At 38.7% G+C, this 25205-nt stretch overlaps 1 protein-coding gene across 1 annotated transcript in view; it reads right to left on the reverse strand.

The window, feature by feature from the left end:
- Nucleotides 1-25205, reverse strand: part of FRAS1 (Fraser extracellular matrix complex subunit 1) — a 443799-nt gene that overhangs the window by 263539 nt on the left and 155055 nt on the right. The window contains 2 exon segments of the mRNA XM_082464007.1: nucleotides 9283-9375; nucleotides 15864-15971. Coding sequence (XP_082320133.1) covers nucleotides 9283-9375; nucleotides 15864-15971 — 201 coding nt within the window.

The following is a 25205-nucleotide window of genomic DNA, read 5'->3' on the forward strand; positions in this document are numbered from 1 at the left end:
TAAAGGGCTTATGCACAAACTCACTCTCTCTGAGTCCCAGCACAGAGGCAGTGGTTTGAAAAGAACCTGGCCCTCTAGCCGGCCTGCCAAGGTGGCCCCAGCACATCTTCCAGCCTGTGCCCACTCCACCTCCTGCCATGCCACCAAGGTAGCAACCCCAATCCAGCCCAGGAAAGCCTTGGCCAGTGTCCACTTCAGTTCCAGGCATCTTTCCAGGGAGGCCCCAGCCCTGCCTGACGTGCCCTAAAACCCACCCCTGCCATCCTGCTCCAGTCCCAACTGCCAAGGCCACCTGGCACACAAAATCTACATAGGAACAATTCTACACAAGGCCACACCTTTAAGACCAGGAGAGAATTTCACCTAATTCACAGAAGCAAATCCAGAAAATCAAACAAATGAGAAAAGAGAAGAATTTGTTCCAAAAGAAAGAACGAGATAAAACCCCAGGAAAAACAACTCCAATGAAATAAAGATAAGTAATTTACCTAATAAAGAATTCAAAGCAATGGTTATAAAGATGCTTATAGAAATTAGGAGAAGAATGGTAGACCACAGTGAAAACTTCAACAAAGAGATAGAAAATACAAAAAAAGAAACAATCAGAACTGAAGAATACAATAATTAAAAGGAAAAATATGCTAGAGGGAATCGAGAGCAGATTAGATGTTACAAAAATATATATAAGCAACATGGAAGACAGACTAATGGAAATCACTCAATCATTACAGCACAAAGAAAAAAAAAAGAATTTTTAAAAATGAGGATAGTTTAAGGAACCTCTGAGACAATATCAAGCATACTAACATTTGCATTATCAGGATCTCAGAAGGAGGAGAGAGAAAGAAAGGGGCAGAAAACTTCTTTGAAGAAATAATGGCTGTAAACTTCCCTAACATGGGGAAGGAAATAGTCCCAAAGAAGATGAACCCAAAGAGATCCACACCAAGACACATCATGATTAATAAGGCAAAAGACAGAGAGAGAATTTCAAAGGCAGCAAGAGGAATACTATGCATAATATTCAAGGGAAATCCCATAAGGCTATCAACTGATTTTTCAGCAGAAACTTTGCAGGCCATAAGGGAGTAGAATGATATATTTAAAGTGCTGAAAGGAAAAAAAACTTATAACTAAGAATACTCTGCCCAGTAAAGCTATCATTCGGAATTGAAGGCAAGATAAAGAGCTTCCCAGACAAGCAAAAACTAAGATTTCATCACCACTAAACTGACCTTACAAGAAGTGTTAAAGGGTCTTCTTTAAGCAGAGAAGAAAAGGTCACAACTAGAAATATGAAAATATATGAACAAAAAAAAAAAATCTCACTGGTAAAGGCAAATATATAGTAAAGGTAATGTATCAACTATTGAAAAAGCAAGTAAAATTTGAAAAGCAAAAATTGTAAAATCAACTAAAACTACAATTAGTAGTTAAGGCATATCCAAAGTAAAAAGATGTAAAACATGACATTAAAAACATAAAACATGTGGGGGGAGTAAAAATGTAGTGCCTTTAGAATGTGTTCAAACTTAAGTAACTATCAGCTTAAAACCAACTGCCATATATATATATATCTCAATCAATATATATGAACCTTAATGTAACCACAAACCAAAAATCTACAATAGATACACAAAAAATAGAAAGAAACTCATCAAACTACAAGGGAAGAGACTAAAAGAAGAAGAAAGGAATAAAGAAGTACCCAAAATAACCAGAAAACAATTAACTAAATAGCAACAAGTACATACTTACCAATAATCACTTTAAATGTAAATGGAATAAATGCTTCAATCAAAAGACATAGAGTGAATAGATTTTAAAAAAGACCCATTTATATGCTGCATTCAAGAGACTCACTTCAGATCTAAAAACACACATAGCCTGAAAGGGAAAGGATAGAAAAAGATATTCCATGCAAATGGAAATGAAAAGAAAGCTGGAGTAGCACTACTCTGATCAGACAAAACAGACTTTAAAACAAAGACTATAATAAAAAAATAAATGTGGTCATTACATAATAATAAAGAAAACAATCCAATTTACAATTGCATCAAAAAGAATAAAATACCTAGGAATAAATTTAACTAAGGAAGTGAATGTCCTGTACTCTAAAAAACTAAAAGACATCAATGAAAAAAATTGAAAGAGAAATGGAAAGGTATGCTGTGCTCATGCTATGGAAGAATTAATATTGTTAGAATGTTCAGATTACCCAAAGTAATCTACAGATTCAACTCAATCTCTATCAAAATACTCAGGGTATTTCTCACAGAACTGTAACAAATAGTTCTAAAATTTGTATGGAACCACAAAAGACTCCAAATAGCTGAAGCCATCTTGAGTAAGAAGAACAAAGCTGGCAGTATCACACTCCCTGATTTCAAACTATACTACAAAGGTATAGTAAGCAAAACAGTATGGGGCTGGCATAAAAACAGACACATAGGTCAGTGGAACAGAATAGAGAGCCCAGAAATAAGGTCACCACTTGTGGTCAATTAATCTACGACAAAGAAGGCAAGAATATACAATAGAGAAATGATGACCTCTTCAATAAGTGATACTGGAAAAACTGGACAGCTACATGTAAAAGAATGAAACTATACCATTTTCTTATACCATATACAAAAATAAACTCAAAATGGATTAGCGACTTAAATATAAGACCTGAAATCATAAAACTCCTAGAAGAAAACATAGGTTGTATGCTCTTTGACATGGGTCTTAGCAATATTTTTTTGTTCTGTCTCCTCAGGCAAGGCAAACAAAAGCAAAAATAAACAAATGGGGCTACGTCAAACTAAAAAGTGTTTGCACAGTGAAGGAAACCTCCACAAAATGAAAAGGCAGCCCCCTGAATGGGAGAAAATATTTGCAAATGATACATCTGTAAGGGGTTAATATCCAAAATATAAAAAGAACACATACAACTCAATAAAAAAAAGTCCAATTAAAAAATGGGCAGAGGACCTGAATATTCATTTTTCCAAAGATGACATAAAGATGGCCAACAGGACCATGAAAAGATGCTCAGCATCACTAGTCACCACTAGTTATCAGGGAAATACAAATCAAAACCACAGTGAGATATTACCTCATACCTGTCAGAATGGCTATTATCAAAACGACAAGAAATAACAAGTGTTGGCAAGGATGTAAAGAAAAGGGAACCTGCATGTAATGTTGGTGGGAATGTAAATTGATACAGTCACTTGGAAAACAGTATGGAGACTTAATTTTTGAGGAAAAATTAAAAATAGAACTACCATATGATCCAGTAATTCCACTTCTGGGTATTTATCTGAAGAAAACAAAAACACTAATTCAAAAAGATATATGTACCCCAATGTTCACTGGAACATTATTTGTAATAGCCAAGATATAGAAGCAACCTAGTGTCCATCAAGAGATGAATGGATAAAGAAGATGTCACACACACACACACAAACACACACACACAAACACACACACACACACACACACACACACACACACACACAAAGGAATATTATTCAGCCATAAAAAATGAAATTTTGCCGTTTGCAAAAATATGGATGGACCTAGAGGATATTATGCTCAGTGAAATAAGTCTGACAGAGAAAGACAAATATTGTATGACTTCACTTATACATGGAATCTAAAAAACAAAACAAAAGAATAAACAAAACCAAACAAAAACAGGCTCAGATACAGAGAAAAAGCAGGTGGTTATCAGAGTGGAGGGGATATGTGGGGGTGAAATAGGTGAAGGGGACTAAGAGGTACAAACTTCCAGTTATAAAATAAATAACTCATGGGGATGTAATGTACAGCATGGAGACTATAGTCAATAATATTGTAATAACTTTGTATGATAACAGACGGTAGCTAGACTCATGGTGGTGATCATTTCATGATGTATAAAAATATTGAATCACTATGTTGTGTACCTGAAACTAATATTATATTGTAAGTCAACTATACCTCAATTTAAAGAAAAAGAAAAAATATCCCAATGGAAAAAAAAAGCAACAAGCTTATGGAATATTCAACTTTATTAACTGCAAAGAAATATTATTTAAAATAAAATTAGATAATATCTTTTAATATCAGATATGGAAAGTGTTTAAAATTCATAGTAGCTATTGTCAGTGAAGCTGCAATGGAGTGGAATTCTCCTACACAGAGCCTTCTCTCATGATAGCACCTGGAACAACTCAGCCAGGCAGGGCCTACCCTAGGTAATCAGACCTGAAAAGAAGCTATACTATCCGTGATAGTCCCACTGGGTTTATCATTAGACACAGACAACTTAAAATTGAATTTTAATGACCACAGATGTCACAGCTTCAATACTCAAAATCTTTAGATGCTTTGACCTACTAATTTCACTTTTAAGAAGTTATCTGGAGAAAATGATCAATGACACACCAAAAAGTTTAAATACAAGGAATTCCACCTCATTGTTCCTCATAGCGAAATTGGAAATATTTTAGTGAATATTGGAAGCTACCCAAGTGCCTAATAATAGGAAATCATGTTCTCCAAGAGTATGCTGGGGAACTATTTACAACATAATGTTATATAAAAAAGCAAGATATAAACTGTATACATAGTATAATTATAATTATGTAAAAACATGTTTCTCTATCTATCCACCATCCATATTCACTGCCAGGTCCCCCCTCCACCCCCAAGAAAAAAAAACCTGAGGAAGCAATAGTGGTTTTCATAGCTTGGAGATTACTAGTGGATTTTTTTCTGCTTGCATACTTTTCTATTTTCCAAATTTTCACCAATAAACAAATATTCATTTTAGTCATCAGAGAGCAAAGTACTGTTTAAAATATCTAATGAATCATTTACATATCTTAAATAAAGTAAAATTTGAAAGCTGCTTATGAAACAACTTGAAGTGAATGTCTTTATTCTATTAAAAGTTAGGAGATTGCTTCTAAACATCTAGACGTTTCATTAAAACAAGAGCTTGCTTTTGTCACTACTGAGAAACACTAACTGTCATTTCTTAAACATTTGCAATCATACCACCTCTCAGACGAGGCCACAAAAATTAATTATAATAACTTGTCAATCACCAAAGTTTTCTCAACTGTAAAATGAGAGGGCTGTATTAACTAATCTCTTTGGTACCTTCAAGCTCTCTAATGATGTGAATCTATTATCTGACTCAAGAGACATAAAATTAAGCAAGGGATTCTCCCTTCACAATAAGCTTGAGAATTACGGGAATAACAAAGAACATTCGTCAGGGAGACTCCACTCTTGATGTCAAAGCCACAGAAGCCTAGACAGTGATCCAAAGTGCACAGAATGATGGAAAGGAAGTATTCTCACCTCTCTCTTTGAGAAAAGTCACATGAGTCCCCTCCATTTTCATCTCCTACTCTTATCCCTAAATCAGTGACACCTCTCTCCGCAGAGGGAGAGCAGAGATCAAGGGGTTTGGTACATGCTGATAGATAGATAGATAGATAGATAGATAGATAGATAGATAGATAGATAGATAGATAGATAGATGAAAGGTAGATATTTTTAAATTTCACAGTGTTTTCTATACTCATTTACAAAAGCTGTATTTTTTATGAGCATTGTAACAAGCAAAGAAAGCTCTGTAAAATCAAGAAATAATACATACACAAAACAACGCTTCCACAAGACCTGTGTTGTAGCTGTGCCATCTTAATACCATTAATACCTTTTGAAAACATGTGATTTTGACAGTGGCCAAAAGCACATTCTGCAGACAATATCTTATATATATTCTTCTGCATAGCCAAATAACGTCGGCTTGGCTGTTGACATAAGTCCAAAGGAAAGATAAGGTCATAAAGTATTTGCCTGGCTTACTGACAGAACAAAAAACTAATTTTTCTTCCTATAATTTGTTCCTGTTATGATGTTATACATCCAGAATACTAAATACCTGGGGATGTTCCAGGCATATTGTAATTACATCCTCTACTTTGAAGAGAACAAGGCTGCAGAACTCAGTATTCATTTCTTGCCTCACACACATAAATTAGTTCTCCTTTCAGCCTCACAGGCAGGCGAAGCAAGCAGACCTCTCCCTCCACACTCCTGTATTCAATCGGATGCGGCCACTAGGGCATTACCACCTACCACTTTCTTTTTCAGTGAATCTCCAAGCACCATCTTCTAAGACATGACATTATCTGGTGCTGAGATTAAATTAGTAAAGAGGAAAAGAAAGGGGTTAAAGGTCCTTTCTCCTCCCTTTCACAGGCTAATTTGTGGGGAAAAGAACAGGGAAAACGCATTCCAATACTCTTTAGGAAAACATATTTCAGGCTTGTCTCCCTAACTGGTTGGCAAGGTTGGGCTAATTTGAAAGGACAGCTAATTTGAAAGGATAGCTTTGGGAGGTCATGGATGAAATAGTCACCCAAATGCTGGCTGTAATAAGCCCATGCAAAACTTAAATAACCTGGTCAGCCAAAAGGCTCAAGTGTTTTCCTCACTCCAGAGAAGATGTGGGGACTTGTCTTGACTTGCTGGAACGTCAGCTGTACAAGGTGCTACCCACAATGCCAGCAAAAGAGGTCCCCTCATGAGGCGAGGCTGTTTATTAAAGATGGCCTCTTCATGCCGCCCTGAGCTCAACCCACCTTTGACTCTCCTCTTCAATTTTATTCTCTGGGGACGGCATCACTTTAACAGACGCCCCTCCCACCACACTTGCTCTATCCTAAAGCCTCTTCTAAATCTCCCTTTCAGGGGAAAGCTTCCACTTCACCATTCCAAAGCTCTTAAAGCGCCAGGCTATTTTATAACTACTGGGAGAGAGTCTCCATAACTCGTCCTACGGGATGCAAGCCAGAGGCTAAAGAGAGAGGATTACCGCTGTTCAGCGGGAGAGGAAGGTGCTCTGGAAACTGCTTCCCAAGTAAGCCAAGGGGGCAAAACAGAAAAGGCTCCAAGATGCAGGAAAAAACCTAGTGATGCAAGTGACAAGGGGAGATTCAGACCCAACCCAGACAAGCATTTAACCCACTCAAGGAAATGAATAATATTAAGAAAAATTTGGCAACAATCTAAAAAGGTGAAGAAAGAGAGGAAAGAAGAACAGGAAGACAAGAAACATGATCGTTTTCACTTTATTAAGACTAAAATTCGAGGATTTTTATCTCAACTTAAAAAAAAAATCATTCTTCTGTTTCTATTTGAAGAAGTAGACCACTAGAGATTTTTTTCCCTTCAAACTACAATTCCTGAAATTCAGCCTTTTTCTCAGTTACATCAAGTACCAGAAATATAATGATAACACTTTCAGGGGAGTACATTCTGAAAGTTGCATATGGGAAAACAAGGCATGGACATGATCTTACCCAGTTTAGAGCTTCCCATGTACTGTGTCAGAGCCGAAGGGGTGAATTGCAAGGGAGGCAGGGAGAAGAATGAGTTTCTAAACTCTTCCAGAAAAAGTAGGAGACCAAGCGGATTTCTAATTAACCCATCAGCAGATCTGTGGTCCCTGAACAGCCCTGCCACACAGGTTAGTTGGTCCAAGACCAACATGCCCTTGGGACAAGGACATGGATAAGCTGGAGAAGGGATTTACTCATTGTTTGAGTCCTGATGTTTATTGAGCACCTACTCTGGGAAAAGTTCACCAGGTTAGGTGGGAGGCAAGGAGGCTCACTATGAAGGTAGACAAAATATTGTCAATGTTCTCAGAAATCTTAATTCAAGATAAGAAGATTGCACATGTGCATGAACATAACACGAGCAAGCAAATGACAAGTGTCATTAGAGTGGCCATGCAAAGAGTCATTGAACTCTGATGTCTCATGTCCCTGGAACCACCTCTTATTTGAGATGTCTGTTGTTCCCCCAGATCCTGGCCTTATTTTGGATCCTAGGGCTCTTTCACTTGAAAGATTCAGCTTGAGGTTTTTGACCTTGAACCACACACCTGTTCCAACCATTATGAACTGGAGTTAATTCCGTCACCAATCTGCCCTTCGGCACTTTACATTTCACAAGGGATCCTCTTGTGTGGCGTGTGAAGTTTCCATCACCCTGCATAATGCAGACTGAATCAAGCAGCACAAGGTGATACATGGTATGAAGGCACAGATCCTGCTTGGGTATCATTCAGCAATACATTGTGCAGAAGTGAAAGAGTGGCTTCCTCAGGTAATGTGGAGACAGTGGCTTAAGTGAGGTGATCCTGTCCCACGGGGAAAGTGCACTGTACTCACTGAGTTTTAGGTACACACACTGAATAGCAGCCTAGAGTAGGTATATCAAATCCGGCTAACCTATGCTCTCTCCCGAATGGGTAGAGACACTAACTTGGGGAAAGTTTTGTATCAGGTGGAAGATGAAGATTAAAGCAAAGAGCCTCTTTCTAACACATTCAACTTCACGTGCTGCCTCGGGGGAGCATGTAGGCATGAGTGGAGATGAATTGTAGCCATCCCATTGTCATACTTTCTACTATAAACCTTGTAATAGTCCTTTTAAATCAGTATTTAATATCTCTAAATTAATCCCACAGGAGCTGGAGTGAGAAAGTATAATAAAAGAACTTCAGGGTTGATTTCTAGTACTGTGGTTCTAAATGGGGGGAGGTGAGCCTTTTCATTTTGCCCCCTAGGGGAAATGTGGCCATGCCTACAGACATTTCTGGTTGTCAGGAATTCAGAGGATACTAAATGGTGGGTAGAGGCTAGAGATGCCGCTAACCATTCTATAATGCAGAGGATGGTCCCCACGACAAAGCCTAAAGTGTTAATAGTGCTGAAGTTTAGAAACGCCACCCTGAATGAGGAGCAAAAGACCAGGGCTCTAGGCCAGGTTATACCACTTATTGGTAATATATGGGGCAAGTAACTTATAGTCTTTGCAATTCCACTTTTCCATCTTTAACACAGGAGTAATAACATCTGCTCTACTCACCTACTCAGGGTTGTTTATAAAATCAAGTGAAAAATGTATGTGGTACACAAAGGCAAGGTGGCCCTTTTATTATTCAGCATTACAACTTCTTCGTCATCAACATTCTCAAACTACTCTTTATACAGACACGAATTCAATTGACAAATATTTACGTGGGTCTATGGAATAAATGGGACAATTTTAATCTTGTTCAAGAAACCTAAATGCCCACGGAAAGTCAAATAAGCTTGAGGTCCTCCACAGTCCAAACAAAGGGGAAAAAAGTCCTCTCTTGTCAGCACAAATTTAGCGCTCAGCTTTACCTTGTCAATGATCTACAGACACTGAATCAACCATGGCTCAGAAAATACTTACCGTGTGAATTTTCTTTTCATGATGGCAAGATCCACGAGTCCTCAGCACACACTCAGGGCAGCATTGGTTGGCGGGTATTTGAAGCACTTCCCCCTGAGCATTTAAAAACAGCTCAGTGTAAAATAGCAGCAACGAACAGTCACTTCAGATTCACTAACTCTCATGAGTTTCCATGGGTGACAACAATAAACAGGATAAGCAGAATACACTAACAAAAAGGATTCTCTCTGTCAAGATGAGCTTCTCTCGAAGATAAAATGAACCCCCTTGTGAAAGTAATTTCCTTGAAAACTGTCTACATCTTTTCACATGTAATGACATGAAGAATTTTATTCACTAGAAATGCTCCATCTGAGTGTCACAGCAGAAAAGCAGTAGGGGTGAGATAAGAGCTCTATTTCCCTAGAACAGAGAAGAGAAGACTTGGGCGGGGGTGGCCACAGAGCTGGCAGGTCTTCTAACATCCTACGGATGCCTGATGGAGCCAGCAGGGGGGGAGCTAAAGTTCTAATGTTCACTTTTACCTGGGACACAGAGTAGCAAAGCACAAGGGGCAGGTGACTGAAGGACAGAGCTGGGAGAGGAAATAGCATGGCTGTGGAGGTATCACATGTACCGTGGGGAGCTGGATAGAATTCCTGGGCTCCAATAAAGATCTACATTGTTTATCAGGGTTTCTATAATTGCAATTGTGTTTCCTATCAATACGTGACACTATCAAGGGAATGGGCCTCCACGGGATACTTTAGGATTATTGGGAAGTTGTCATATGTTAACTAACCATCTATTTGCCACTGTGAAGGATCTGTTTATCCAAGATTATTAAAACTATGGCACATACATGTGTCTTTGGGGCCCAATCCTTCTATTAGACCCTCTGACTCAACCTGCTCTTCCACTTACCATTTCCTCAAGTCCAGAGATGTGGCAGAATGGGTAATTAGTGATTTTGATCAAAAATGGTAGGAGATCCTGAATTAACCAGGAAATCATGACTTATCCACAGAATAAAAGTCTACAAAGAATTCAGCTGGTAGATTGAAAAATTATGTATGTCTTAATGTTTCTTTGTTATTTGGGGCTGTTTCCATTAAAAAGAATTGTACCTACAAGAGAGTGTCAATTGTACATAACTACATCCTCAAGAGTGGGTGGGAAATGGGACTACTATTTCACAACTGTTAATCCACCAAACATAAATACATCAGTAACAGTGATCACCAAATTCTTATTTGCTTAATAAAGGATAAAACTTATATGATATGGGATTTTATAAAATTGTACATATGGCACAACATTAATGACTATTCACAAAAGTGCCCTCTGAACCCCAAGTAGAACCTACACTTGTCTAACTTCCACTAAGATAGTAAATATAGAAAATACATTAACCTAATTTCCACTAAGCGTCCAGATAGAAAATGAGATAATCCAAGTGTTGTTTGTATTCTAATATGGAAGCAAGGAGCGAGGGAGAGAGGCAGGCAAAATTAAGGACTTCAAGAGATATTTTGTGCCCCCAAATTAGTTGTCTTTGATTTATATAAAAACTGGTCTTCAGATTTGGCCCTCAAAACTCATTTTATAGATATGATATTCTTTATTTGTGAGTGGATGTCCCCTATCTTGCATCTACCTATTGTACTTCTGTTGGAACATGAAAGAGGTGATTTGGGGCTAAAGGAGGAGCAAAGAATTCTGCATGTGGCACTTGGAGAAAGAAAGACAGGGAGTTCTTGCTACCTAACCATGTAACCTTGCATAGCCTTGTGAGCTGTGGGCTGCAGGGAACACATAAGCCTATTGCCCTGCAGGCTTTGTACTGGGAGTGTTAGGAAGTGGCCACTTGGGCAAGAGACATCAATGAAGATTGCTTGCCTAGGATCTAGAGGAACCAACTAACAATAACGATGGCGATCATGTGATAATTACAGCTAAAACTGAGTACTTAGAATAGCCAGGTACTCTTCTAAGCATATGTGTATGTGTGTGTGTATACATATACATAGATGTATGTTGTGTATATATATATAATTTCTCACTACAGCTTGATTAAGGAAACACTATTCTTATCTGCATTGAAGTTTGCAGCCGAAACCCCACAATGTAATACAGTGCCCCTTTGCATGGCATTGTCCTCTTTGTATATATGTTATTCAGAGATCCTGAAGATTGGTTCTGACAGGACCGGGTTAGATAGTCAATGTTCTAAATACCTGTGGTTCTCTTTCTCTCAATCTTTCTCTGTCTCTGTCTCTCTCTCTGACCTTATTTATCTAACTCTATAGCTAGTTATTCTATATGGATATAGGATATGAATACAGAATGTATTATGTATGGTTAATAGGATGAATAGATAGCTGATGGATAGATACAAATATCTAGCAGAACTACCATTGACACTTGGTTATTTCCAGTCAATCCATGAGCAAAACATACATTGTAAAAGGGCTTTTTAAAAATTTTTTTAAATGATAGGAACCCAAGTTACTATTAATAACAGTAATAATTTAGTTTAGGGTACAATGGTGATTCATTAACTTGTGCCATGAGCTAATGTAAGTGTACCCAGCAGACGCGAATAACAACACATGTTCCTGAGATACACAAGGAAAGACGTGGTGGAGTAGAAATTACACTGGCTCATGAGCCAGAGACTAAGATTCTTGTTATGGCTGTGCCACTGTCTAGCTCTGTATCTTTGAGCAAGCGACTAAACAACTAAAAGCCTGTTTCTTTGTCTATAAAATGAGAAAGCCTGACTAAATCCATTTTAAAGGCCTCTTCCAGTTCTATCATTCTGTCGCTCTGTCTCCCCCATCCCCCATATCTTCAACTTCTCTCTCTCTTCTAGGTCAGCCCCCTTTCCCTCTCAAGGTGATCATGTCTCTTTCATAGTAATATCAAAAGCCAAAACAAAACCTCCTCCCTTCCCTTGTTTGGTCATTCTACAAATATTGACTAAGCATCTTCAGCAGACAAATAAACAAGCATTTGCAGTCTGGTGAAGGGCTGTAAAAAGGGCAAGCACAAAGCACACAATAACACCCAAGAGGCTTGATGGTTGGGGATGGGAGGTTCAAAGAAACTCCACAGATGTGGTGGTGTCTGCCGAACATCGCATTTCTTTCTTCCATTCTCAGTGAAGCTCCCTGAAGGAGTAGCCTCTACTTGGCCTTCCTTTGCCCACTTCCCATTCACTCTTCGAGCCTCTGCATACACTCCCGCCACCTCATTGACAGCAACTTCAGTGTGGCCACCAGTGGCCTACATGTTGCCAAATTCAATGGATCATATTAAATTCTTCTCCCACTTACTCCCTTACCTGGGATCAACACTGCTGATACAAACTCCTTCTGGAAACTCCCTCCTCTCCTGGCTACCACAACACTGTTCTCTTCTCTGATCATTTCTTACCCCTTATCTCTCTGACCATGTCTTCTTAATCTTCCTAAGTTCCCTTTTTTTATGTTCACCTCCCCTTAAAAGACGGTGCTCCCCAAATTCCACCCTTGGTCTTGTGTTCTTTTTTCACACAATCTCTTTGGATGAGCTCATTAATTCAAAACGTTTACATTACTGTCTCCCTGCTAATGATACCCACGTTATATCTCTAAATCTGTCTTCTCCTCTGAGCTTTAGACTCAGACATCCAGCTGCCTTTTGGACATATCCATCCACCTGGCTCTTCCATGAACACTTCAAACTCAATGTGCCCCAAACTGAAACCACTGTTCTCCTCCCAGATAAGATGCTTTTCCTCATTCTCCTATATTCTCAATATCAGTTCGTGGCTCAGCTAGCCAATTAGTCATCAAGCCATAAATATGTGAGTTACCTTTCCTTTTCCTTTCTCTCACCCTCCTACCTTCATTCAGTTCTGCTGATCTATCCCCTATACTTATTGAGGCTGCCCTTTCCTCCTGACCCCTACATGACTCCGATTCAGGTACACATCCTCTCATCTGGACTATTCTCACAGCCTCTGAACTGATCTCCTCATCTCCAATATTACGCATTATCTTTGAAAAACCAGAAGGATCTTTCAAAAAGAAAAGCTGGCCATTCTACCCACATGCTTTAATTAGTATTCTATCACCTTAAAAATGAAATTCTAAGCTCCACAGTACAGCATACAAGGCTCTCCATAACCTTGAACTTACCAATTCTCTAGCTTCATCTCTCATATATTCACTCAGTCAGTCAAAAGATACTTATTGAGTGCCTACCATGTATCAGGTGCAATTGTAGGTGCTGAGGATACACGATAAATAAAAGAGATAGTAAACAAGAACTATCAGTAAAATATAGAGTATGTCAGACAGTAGTTAGTGTCAAGAAGAAAAATAAAGCATGGAAAATGAATAGGAAATGTGTGGTAAGGGGCGGAGAATTGCAATTTCAAAAGAATGGCATTTGAGAAAGACTTAAAGGAAGTAAAGGGTCAAAATAGATAGATTAGATAGATAGATAGATAGATAATTTCAATGGGAACAGCAGGGTGCAAAGGCCCTAATGGCAGAGGTATGCCTGGCACAAATCCAGGGAATAGCAAGCAGGCTTGGTGTCTGAAGCAGAGGGAGCAGGGAGAGTAGTCAATGAATCAGAGGGTACAGCAGTACTTTATAAGACATTGCGAGGAGTTACTCAAAGTGAGAAGAGAAGCCATCAAAAGCTATTGGAGGGGTTTAAGGAGAGAAGCAGCATGATGACTTAATTTTTAATAGGATCATCCTGGCTGCTATATCAAGATTACAGTGAAAAAGGCAAGGACAGAAACAGTGAAACAAGTTAAGAGGCTATAGGGAGAATGCAGGCAAAAAAAAAAAAAAGATACTAGGCTGAACCAGAGTAAAAGCAGAGAAGTTGCATCTGCAGTGTATTGTTTCAGGAAGGAAAAGCTGGGGGATTTGCTAATGTACTGGATGTAGGATGTGGGAGAAAGTGGGGAGGATGATACTAAGTTTTCTGGCCTGAGCGACTGGGAGAAGGGAGTTTTCATTTACTGAGAAAAATCAGGAGAAGAACAAATTAGGAAGGGACAAAATCACACTTGGTATAGAACAAGGGTCAGAAACTTTTTCTATAAAGGGCCAGATGGTAAATAGTTTAGCCTTTGGGGGCCACATATGGTCTACATCACAACTACACAACTCTGTCATTGTAGCACAAAAGCAGCTGTAGACAATACTTAAATAAATGAGTGTGCCTGTGTTTCAATAAAACTTTATTTATGGATACTGAAACTTGATTGCATACAATTTTCACATCACGAAATACTGTTCTCTGTTGGTTTTTTCCAACTACTGAAAAATGTAAAAACCATTCTTTGTTCACAAGTCATGCAAAAACAGGTAGAGGCCAGATTTAGTCTGCTGACCCCTGGTTTAGAACACATTTAGTTTTCAGCAATACCGCCTATGTCTTCTAACATTTAATTCAGTGCTTCTTCCATGATACCATGATTATTCACATGAAGTGGAGGAGGGCATGTCTTCATGGTCCTTACAAAACCAGCTCAGAATTACTCAGCAAGCAAAACAGAGATCTTTTAGGAGTGGTTACTCCAGAAAATAGCCTCACAACATACAGCGAAATATTATCAAATTTACCAGTATTTGACGTACACGCAGCTTCTCAGAAATATACCCATGCAGAAATTGAGAAATACCCTTAAAGGTATACAGAACCTTCACTCCAGTGTTAGAAACAAACAGAAACTTCTTAGCATTAGACACCATAAAGACTCAAGATTAATTATTATGGGGTGGGAAGAGATAAAACTAGAAAAATAAACTGTGCTTGTGAAATTGACAGAAAGCTTTTTAAAGAAAATAATTGGTCTTCTCCAGATAGTTTCAAATGTTCAAATTTGAAGCTTAAGCTTTTTTTTGTAAGTAGATTCACTTTAAAAAGAAAAGAGTCAGCACTTGGAAAAAAAAATTCTAACAGAATAGATGTTTAGTCAAAAAAATGAAAAAGTTTAACAAAGGAAAAGGAGGAACTATCCCTGACACGTTTGGTTAAATATCAGGAGATTTCTTGAGTCAAAGCCTATCCTATGATCCTAGGTAGCCCAACGGCAGCATGATGATACAATCAGTTGCACAACAAATAACGTCTTTAGAAAATCATCTTTGAGAAGTCAATTCTGACTTTCAGTGCGTTCAATGGCTTGTAAAATGTTGTGGTTACTGTCAGTAGCTGTGGCATCTGTCAGACCCAAAGAAGATCTCTGGGCAACAGTTTATTAACTGCATAATCCTATTAAGTTGCCTAAAATCTCCAGGCTTCACTTTCCTCATCTGTAAAGTGGGGATAAAGATACCTACCCCACATAATATTAAATGGGATAACACTATAAAACCTTTAAGTTTTAACCTTGAGTGCCTGGTCCAGAGTAAATGCCCAATAAACAGGAATTAAGATATTCTTAGATACAATATGTTAAAATTCTCTCCTATATTTCCTAAACTTTGCAATTAGAGATTGGGATAAATGTCAAAAACAGATGACCGAAAAAATGCAAACACCCTACCATTCCCTGACTTTACATTTAGAAAACAGTTAGGACACCATACCTTCTCAAAGGCACACTGAGGGTTTCTGCAAACAGCAGGTTTGCAGATAATGATATCACCATGGCAACGGCAGTTCTGGCATGAATCAGGCTTCCAAACGGTGGCATCCTGCAAAGAAGCATAAGCTCTGAGTTAAAAACTGATCAGTCAAGGTATGAGCACAAAAATGTGGTACCATCAACAGCCCCACAGCCTAAACAATTAAGAGGCAAAGGAAAGTCACAGACACACATGGTGCTTGCTGGGCACTGATTAAACCCAGAGAGGCAATAAAAGCAGTCTAATCCATTTCACCACAGTCAACCCACGTAGCCAAAGACAAGGGCATGCAGCAGGGAGCTGTCGATACCCAGAGTAAAAACAATCGATTGGACTGAAACCTCAGGAGGACAAGCTGCTCTCAGACTTGAGGTTTCTCTTTGCTGTTAACTAGCAGACACCATCGGAGCATGTTCAAAGGAAAATGACACTTAGACTAGCACTAACCAGCATCCTAAGAGCAGCTTGTGCCACTAGATACTATCAGCACCTCACACTTCACTTCCCAGTTCTTTGCTACTACGTCCACTAATGCTCATCTATTCCATGGCTCACCTTTACCTCTGATGGGATAAGGTACAGACCCCATCACCTGGCACTCGCCTCTCTCCCTGGCCTCGGCAAATCTCACAGTTCTGAGACTTTCATCCACTCTAGTTGGTCAAGCCATTGGACAGTCCCAGCCTCCCTTATATGGCCTCACAGCTTGCCCTCTACCTGGATCCCCGCTTCTCCCTGACTCCCCCAAAGAGAGCTTGCAAAGCAATACACTTCTTTCAAGCCTCAACCTCAAGAACAAATCATTTCCTAACCCTTAATCCTGCACACTGCACCCTCCACTCGGGTGCGGCTCCTCATGGCTTCTCTGCGACCCCACTGTGTCCCGCATACACTGCCACGCTTCACTGCACTCATCTACATTCCTGTTATCCTGGCTGAACCAGACTGTGAGCGCTCAAAGCAGGCACCGTCCTGGGCCCAGCACACTGCAGGTCCTCTAGACCAAGAGCTCACAGTGCACAAGTCGCCTAGTGAAGGCTTTGTCCTCCTTTCTATACTTCCTCATCCTTTGGTCCTCAAACAATTGAAGTGCTACTCGAATACTTTGGGGAGGAGTAAGGGAAGTTTCTAAACTCTTGATAGAGTCATCAGAATATTAGCACTCGACCTGAACTGGGATGAGCTGGGAAAATGATGGATGCTAGCGAAGGATGCTTTCACACAAAGGCAGACAACAAATGTGACGGTTAATTTCTGTGTCAACTTGGCTAGGCTCCGGTACCCAGCTGTTTGGTCCAGATTTACATGGATTGTGCACAACATTCTCAAGGAAAAATGAAGTCATCCTTTTGTGTTGAGAAATGTTAAATGTATAAGCTTTTAGAGAATGTGCTTCAAACCCAAAGTCATTTAAGAAATATAAAACATATCTGAGGTAGACTACATTCCCAGTGGCTAATTCATAAAAAATTTGAGTCAAAAACGTAGAATAGATAGCTAGTGGAAAGCAGCCGCATAGCACAGGGAGATCAGCTCGGCGCTTTGTGAGCACCTAGAGGGGTGGGATAGGGAGGGTGGGAGGGATGGAGACGCAAGAGGGAAGAGATATGGGAACATATGTATATGTATAACTGATTCACTTTGTTATAAAGCAGAAACTAACACACCATTGTAAAGCAATTATACTCCAATGAAGATGTTAAAAAATAAAATAAAATAAATAAAATAAAACCTGACTTGGAATACCTCTGAATTTCTTTCACTTTATTGTTACAGCACATTCTTCTGAAATTGGCAATAGTGTGCCAACTACAGTCTACTCTTAACCCAAAAAGCAATGACAAATAGGTGAGGGGAAAAAAAAATTTCAATCTCAAGCACGATGTAATATATGTTCCCCACTGATTTAAGAAAACGATATCAGCTTCAGGATACAGATTAAATGAAAATGACGACTTCACAAAGTCGGCGACTACTGTTTATTGATCGCTTATGCTGACAGGAAGTGCTGGTAGGAGAAGGCACTTGTGGTGCTGGAGGAGGGTGGCCTCGTTTGCTTTCCTGACCTCTGCCATCACCCTAGAGAGTGGGCCCAGCAGAGAGGTAGGCAACTGCGTATCAACGCTATGGAAAGCTCTTACAGGAACAGCAACGCTATGAAGCTGGCACTGTTATTATCATGGCTATTCCCACTGAACACATGAGGAAACAAGACGTGAGAGACTGAGCAATTTGCTTGAGTTCACGAAGCTGTAGGAGACCTAAGAACTCAGGCTCTGGGGCCAGGCTGCTGGACTTGACTCCTGCTGTCACCATTCATTAATGGTGACACCAGTGAGTCCGTTATCAGGTGTCTGTGTCCCAGGTTCCTCATCTGTAAAGTAGGGATGATAAAGTACTAAACTCAGAGGGTTATTGAAAGGATCAAATGAGATGATTTGCTTAAAGAGATCTGAACAGTGCTTGGAACTTACTAAAGGCCCATTAATTTATTTTTATTGTTATTTATTTTTAATCCAAATGCTTCCTACGGTGTCACAGGCATTTAGAAAATATCTTCTAAACATGTCCTTTTCTCAGAGTGAAAACATTCCCCTAAGTACCTTGACTTTCCCATCTTCCCACTCCAGCCTACACAGGCACAATGGAGTGAAATTATTACTTAATTAGGACCCCCTAGCACTGAAAAGACCCAGGATGTTGCGTTAGAAGAAAGGAATGAATCCACAGGTTGCATTTTCAAGACTACTTAGGTAATTGGAAAAGCCTCTGTAACCATGAACCCATCTTCCTTTTCACTCAGACCTCAGATGACCATGCGAGCTCCATGAACTCGCTTCAGCTCAGTGTGGCTCTAAGATGCCTGTCATCGCTACTCTCTCCAGATGTGGCATTCTTCCACCAGGTATCAAGTTCTTCCCTATACCTCAACTATTTCCTCAGTGACTCTAGCCTCCAGAATAGTCCATTATACCTTTTAGCAGCTCTCAATCACTGAACTCAGCTTACTGAACTCTAAACAGGATGTTCTAAAAACATGAAATAATTTTTCACTTTCATTCATAACATTCATTATGTTAATTCAAAGTTAAATTTATCTGGGCCCAGGAAGCATTTAATCTGTTCACATATCTGTCTTCCCACTAGTCTATGACTCTCCAAGGAAGGAGAGCTCGCTTTATTCCTTTTTGTGCAGCCCCTTCACCTAGCACGATTCCTGAGTGCTGGCTGAATTCATTAGTGAACAACCCTGAGTACTTGCTTATCCTCAAGAAAATACCTATCCCCATGACTTGAGATACCCCAGTTAGGACAAGAGGTCTTGAGAAAACAATGTTTAAGTGACATCACTACAAAATCCCCATAATGTGGAAGGTTATTAGGTCACTGGAATCAAACTACAAAGAAAAATTTTCTTCCTCTGGGCATTGTCAAAAAACTTCCTTATATTAATGTCCTATTAATTAAGTAGAGTCAATAATTTATGGTTAATTTTAAATAAAATGAGCCCTTTACCAAGGCCTAGATAGATGGCCATATATTTAACGAATCAATTTCTATGGTACCATAAAATTGCTTCATGAAGGTAGGGATGCTAGAGTGCCTCAATCGCTAAAACTCTGGATAAAGCCATAAAGACCAAAGAAATAACACTGTGAAGTAAATTGTACAGATTTTCCATGTCACCATTGCAATTCTGTCACTTTATAATCCTCTCTTCCAATCTAACACACTCTGCAAAAGAGTCTTATAATAGTTTTTCACTAGAATATAGATTAAAGGATTAAATTATGACAAACCTAAAAAGCAATCTAAACGGCTTTTAATATTTTTAATAATAAGTGAATAAAGTGTTCTTGTAGCTAATATAGTGCCTTCATCCCTAAATACCTTACAGTAATAGCAAGGTGCTTCATAAAAAACAACAAAAACTATTTCACTTGGTTAAATATTTATTAAACATTTGTTTAATGCTAAAAATAAACAGTGAATATATCCCTCATGAGTATTCAAATTTCTGGGGGGATATTATTTATGGTATTCTACAATAGCAGTATATCAACTATCGACATAAATTTTCTTCCACCTGAATGTTATAATAACCCTATTTTAGGTATTGATTAATTCATCTCATTTTAAATCCCCTTAGCTTCTTAGGCCAAAAATGAGAAAGGAGGAATAAAGCAACCCTAAAGTTGTGCTTTTAAATTACAAAATAGTATATAATGCCTTTTTATAATTAAAACATATTTTTGTGCATGGAAACAAAGTATGGAATAATACAAGCCAGTAAGCGAAGGGTGGTCATTCCTGGGTGAGGATTCTTGATTTTTTGGTTTTTTCCTTTTTCCTTATCCATATTTTCTATTTTTTCAATAACAAAATATGTAACTTATGTGATCTTGTAAAGTTACTTTCAAAATATAAGATAGAAAAACCAAAAAGGTGGTGCCCTTTTTCCTGCCAACCATAGGTACATAGCATCTGGGCTTTGGAGTTGAACTGGCATGAGGGGAGGGAAGTTAAATAAAACCACCCACCAAATACCTAAAGTGAGCCATTCAGCTAAACTTCCTGAGTTATCCCCAAACCTTCTTGCAGTCAGTAAGATTTTAAAAAATTAACTGTGTTCTCTACTTGTCCTTCGAAGCAATGAAAGGACCACAATATTCCACTGGGGCTTGTGTCTTCATTTCTGGAGGTTCATTTTCCTGACAAGTCTGGTTTTCAGGAAAGATTATCCATATAAAAGGGTTCTTTGACCCAGCTCCAGCTCGGACACAGAAATAATGGTTCTTGTTTGTCAAGGAACCATAAAGGAATGAATCAATAACTTTCATAAAGTTATTTCAGAGTTCAATTCTTTCCCCAAGTGCCCTTCCTCAGACAGCTTAAACAATACCTTTTTCATTTGGTCTCATTTTAAAGTTCATGTGAAGCTCCTCATCCAGCCCCAAATAAAAAGGAGCAGAGGACACACTGTTAAGAAAAGATGAGTCCTTGTATTTACATCAAATTCTCCCCTTTCAGGAGGGACTAATACAAGCCAATGCCAAAGAAAAGAGAAAATGGTGATCCACTTCCTGTTTGAGACCTATTTCAAAGGCTTGCTCCATACAATACCCCTTTATGGAGTTTGTTTTGCACACCAAGGGCCTAAGTAGTTTCGCATTTTGGCCTCCTGGAGTGATTAGCTTGTACCTGATCTCCTCCTGCTGTTGTCTTAAAATGATAAACCTGAAGGCATCATCCATAAGAAGATCAACTTAGATACAGAAGCAACAGCATGAATCACAGATGAAAAGATAGCTGCTACACATAACTGAAAATGTCTTTGTTCAGTTGGCTGACAAGAGACCCTGAACAGCATGGCAAGTTAACATCATGTTCTTGTACATGTCTTCTTATAGTAGTGCACTAACATAGGTGGAGGCAGGGCAAGGAAAGGAAAGGGAACAAGCTACCGCCAAGGGCCAGTACTTCTCCAGATCTGCCACACATTCAGTGTCTCATGGCCGGCCCCTCCCAGCATCCTGCGGACAAGGCATCACTACCTTATCTTATCAATGAGGGAATAGGGTGCGAAAAGGCTGAGTGAATTGTCCAGAGCACATCCAGTAACGGGTGGATCTGGGATTCAAACCCATCCTTTTTCTTCTTTGCTACACTGTTATCATATAGCATCAGTAAGAATGAATGCTTTAGTGTATACATGTCAATCCCAATCTCCCAATTCAACACATCACTACCACCCCCCACCACTTTCCCCCCTTAGTGTCCATATGTTTGCTCTCTACACACTAATATGTATAAAATGGATAACTAATAAGAACCTGCTGCATAAAAAAATAAATTAAATTAAATTTAAAAAAGAATGAATGCTTTATTATATATATGTGCCTTATTTTATATATGTAGTGTGTGTATAGATAGATAGATGGATAGATGGATAGATAGACAGATAGATACTGTAGAGCAGTCTTATCATTTCAAGTCACTCTTACTTCCACTTTCTCACTTTAATAGGCCGACGAGGTGAGGCACCCTAGGGCAGCGCTGCTAAATTTACAGAGGAAAGGACTGTGAGGTTAAGTGACTTACCTGCCTAACAGGCTCCCCAAGCCTCCAACAGCACACTCCCACCCCTCTTAATCTAACTTCCACACATCCTCCAAGTCTCAGTTGAAATATCACTTCCTTGGGGAGGCCTTCTCTGCCTCCGTGACTAAGTCAATATTTCCCTGCTCATGTTCCCAAAGCTCCCCCTACTTCCAAAAAGCCAGTCTGTTCCTCCAAGTTCTGTTTGGCACAGAAAAGACAAAGGAGAAAGAGAGCACCTTCTGGGTTCCAGATACTTTGGCACATTCACATCGTTCATATTTCTTCCTAAAATATTTTGAGATACATATTATCATATCCCCATTTTACAGATAAGGAAACCAAGGTTCTGACAGGTTAGGTGATATTCCCAAAGTTTGTAAGTGATTGTACCTATATTTGAACCGATGGCCATTTGATTCTGAAACTTATGTTTTTCCCACCACACCCATCTCTGTACCCACATCATTGGTCTATGGACACAAAGTTATACAGCACACTAGCTCAAGTAGCAATGCCAAATGCCAATATGGTAGAGTGGATAAACTTGGGTTCAAATACCGATTCAATTACTTCCTAGCTTTGGGAACTTAGACAAATCTTAGCTTTTCTGAGTCTCCATTTCCTAATATATAAACTAAGGGTAAGATAGGACCCAATGGGGTGACAGTGAAGGTGAAATAAACTAATGTACTTACTTAGCACAGTGACTGGTGCATAGAAAGCACTTAATAAATGTTAGCTATGACTTTGGTCACTTGCCACAATCTTAACCAGTTGACCACGGTATTTTCAGTGACAGAGGGAATAGTTGTAGCATTTAGAGCTTTAGAAAATCCCTCCAGCTTCCAAGATAAGGGGAAGTTAACTTTCCCACTGCTTATATGTTTACAAAATATTCCACTATAGAGTGCTGTGGAAACTATACTCCTGGAGTAGTACACACACACACACGCAAAAAAAGGAACACTGCAAAATATAGAATAAGATTAAATACCCAGTGAATGTGCTCACATTCCAAATTCTGAAGCAATGGAAACACAGGCTTAGCTCTTCTATTTTTACACCCAGCTTTCCATTTGTTCTAACACAATCCTGTTACAGTGAAAGCCCAAACTAAGAGGACTCCAGTGACAAAATAACCTTCATAAATTCCGGGAGACGTTAACCACAGAAAAAATTCTAAAATGAATAAAAATCTGCCTCATATTTCCACTTTAAGTAGTCCAGATACTAAGGAGACTCTAGTACAGCTTAAGCTTGAAATTGCTTTTTTTTTTCCTCTAACAATTCAGCTCTCAAAGACTTCATTTCCCATTCCTAAGGCAAATGAAGAAAAAAAAATGAAACATTCAAAATGTTTGGACATGAAATTAAATTATAGCTATACCATTATCTCTCATATTAAAATTATTTATTTTCTTGTCTTCCTCCCCCAATAGATCATTATCATTTGTTCTATAATTAGTTGTTTACATCTATCTACCTCCCCAAGAGTAAGGACAATTTCTTTACATAGAGGTAGCTTTGTATTCCCATAGTGACTGAAACATGGCAGGCACTTATAATGATTTTGACTGAGTTAATGAATGGATGGATGGGTGGATGGATAGATATTCCCAAATTTAAATAATTGCTGGCAATTTTGTGATGTAATAGCTGAAAGTCAAACACACAGACAACACTTCACTCTCCATGCTGCCCTTGCAGCTGCAGTAGCCATTTTCAACACATGCTGTTTGAGATCCAGCCTTCTAGACCTATGTCTCAGTCAAGACCTTTGCTCTAAAAGGGCCCGTCTATTTCTGCCTGAATGCTAGGCTTGTCTGCCTGATGCTCTTGTGTTCCAGCATGTTAAAGCTGTATCATAGCATTTGAAGCTATGCAGCAAAACCTTCATCCCTAACGTTTTCCTCTAGCCAGCCTCTTGGCAGCTGATCTAGTTAAACTGACCACACAGTAAATGGTTGGGAGTTATACTGATGTTCACATTCAACTATATAAAGCCACATCCTACTATGTCTGTTGTCAGGCCCAGCAGAGACCCTGAGTCAAAGGCAGCATCACTGGTGACCACTCCTCACTATTTAATGTAAAGCAGGCTCCTAAACAGGGACTATGCCACTCCAAGAGGCATTTTAAAATTTGCTCTGAAGAATGAAGGTTAGGATGCTACTGACATTTAATAGACAAGGACCATAAATTCAAGATGTCATGTAATGAGCAAGACATTCCTGCACCAAGAAAAACTGTTCCACTTCCACATGACTTTCAAATGTCCCACAAAACATTCATGTCAATGAAAAATCTGTTTATAGTTATCTGATTATATATCTTAACTGTTCCTAACTGTTTTACACATAAACATAAAGAATTTATTGAGTGGTAATAACATACACTGAATTGTCCAGGAATTAACTACCATGTAACTCAAAGAAAGATGGTACTTTATTTTGTTTAGAACTTTATGAAGACAATAAAAACATGTATTGGAGATTTTTAAAAAACTATGAATATTTCATCAGATACAATATCTACAAACATAATTCATTTGAAATTTAATTATGGACAGCTAACTTCTCCACAAAAAAAAAAAATTGTGAAAGTTAGAAGACAAATATTTAAAGTGAGAAACAAAAACAAAAACAACCATCAACTTAGAATTCTATACCTAGCAAACATATCCTTCAACAATGAAAGTAAAATAAAGATGTTTTAAATTAATAAAACCTGTGAGAATTTGTCACCTACAAATTCAAACTAACAAAAAACCAAAAAACTAAAGAAAGTTCTTTAGGCAAAGAAAAAATGATTCTAGATGGAAACACAGTAATGTAAGAAGGAATTTTGAGTAATCAAAAGGTCAAATATGTGAGTAATCTAAATAAATAACTGTACAAAACAAAAATGCTAATATCTTGTGGGATTTAAAATATATGCAAGTTTAAAATGCCTAATAACAATAATACATAAGATAGTAGAGGGATAGAGACTGTCATACAGAGTGAAGTAAGTCAGAAAGAGAAAAACAAATACTGTATGCTAACACATATATATGGAATCTAAAAAAAAAAAAAGAAAAGAAAATGGTCAGAAGAACCTAGGGGCAACAAGGGAATAAAGATGCAGACCTACTAGAGAATGGACTTGAGGATACGGGGAGGGGGAAGGGTAAGCTGGGACAAAGTGAGAGAGTGACATGGA

The sequence above is a fragment of the Balaenoptera physalus genome (genome assembly GCF_965194825.1).
Source record: "Balaenoptera physalus genome assembly, chromosome: 5".
Lineage (NCBI taxonomy): Eukaryota > Metazoa > Chordata > Mammalia > Artiodactyla > Balaenopteridae > Balaenoptera > Balaenoptera physalus.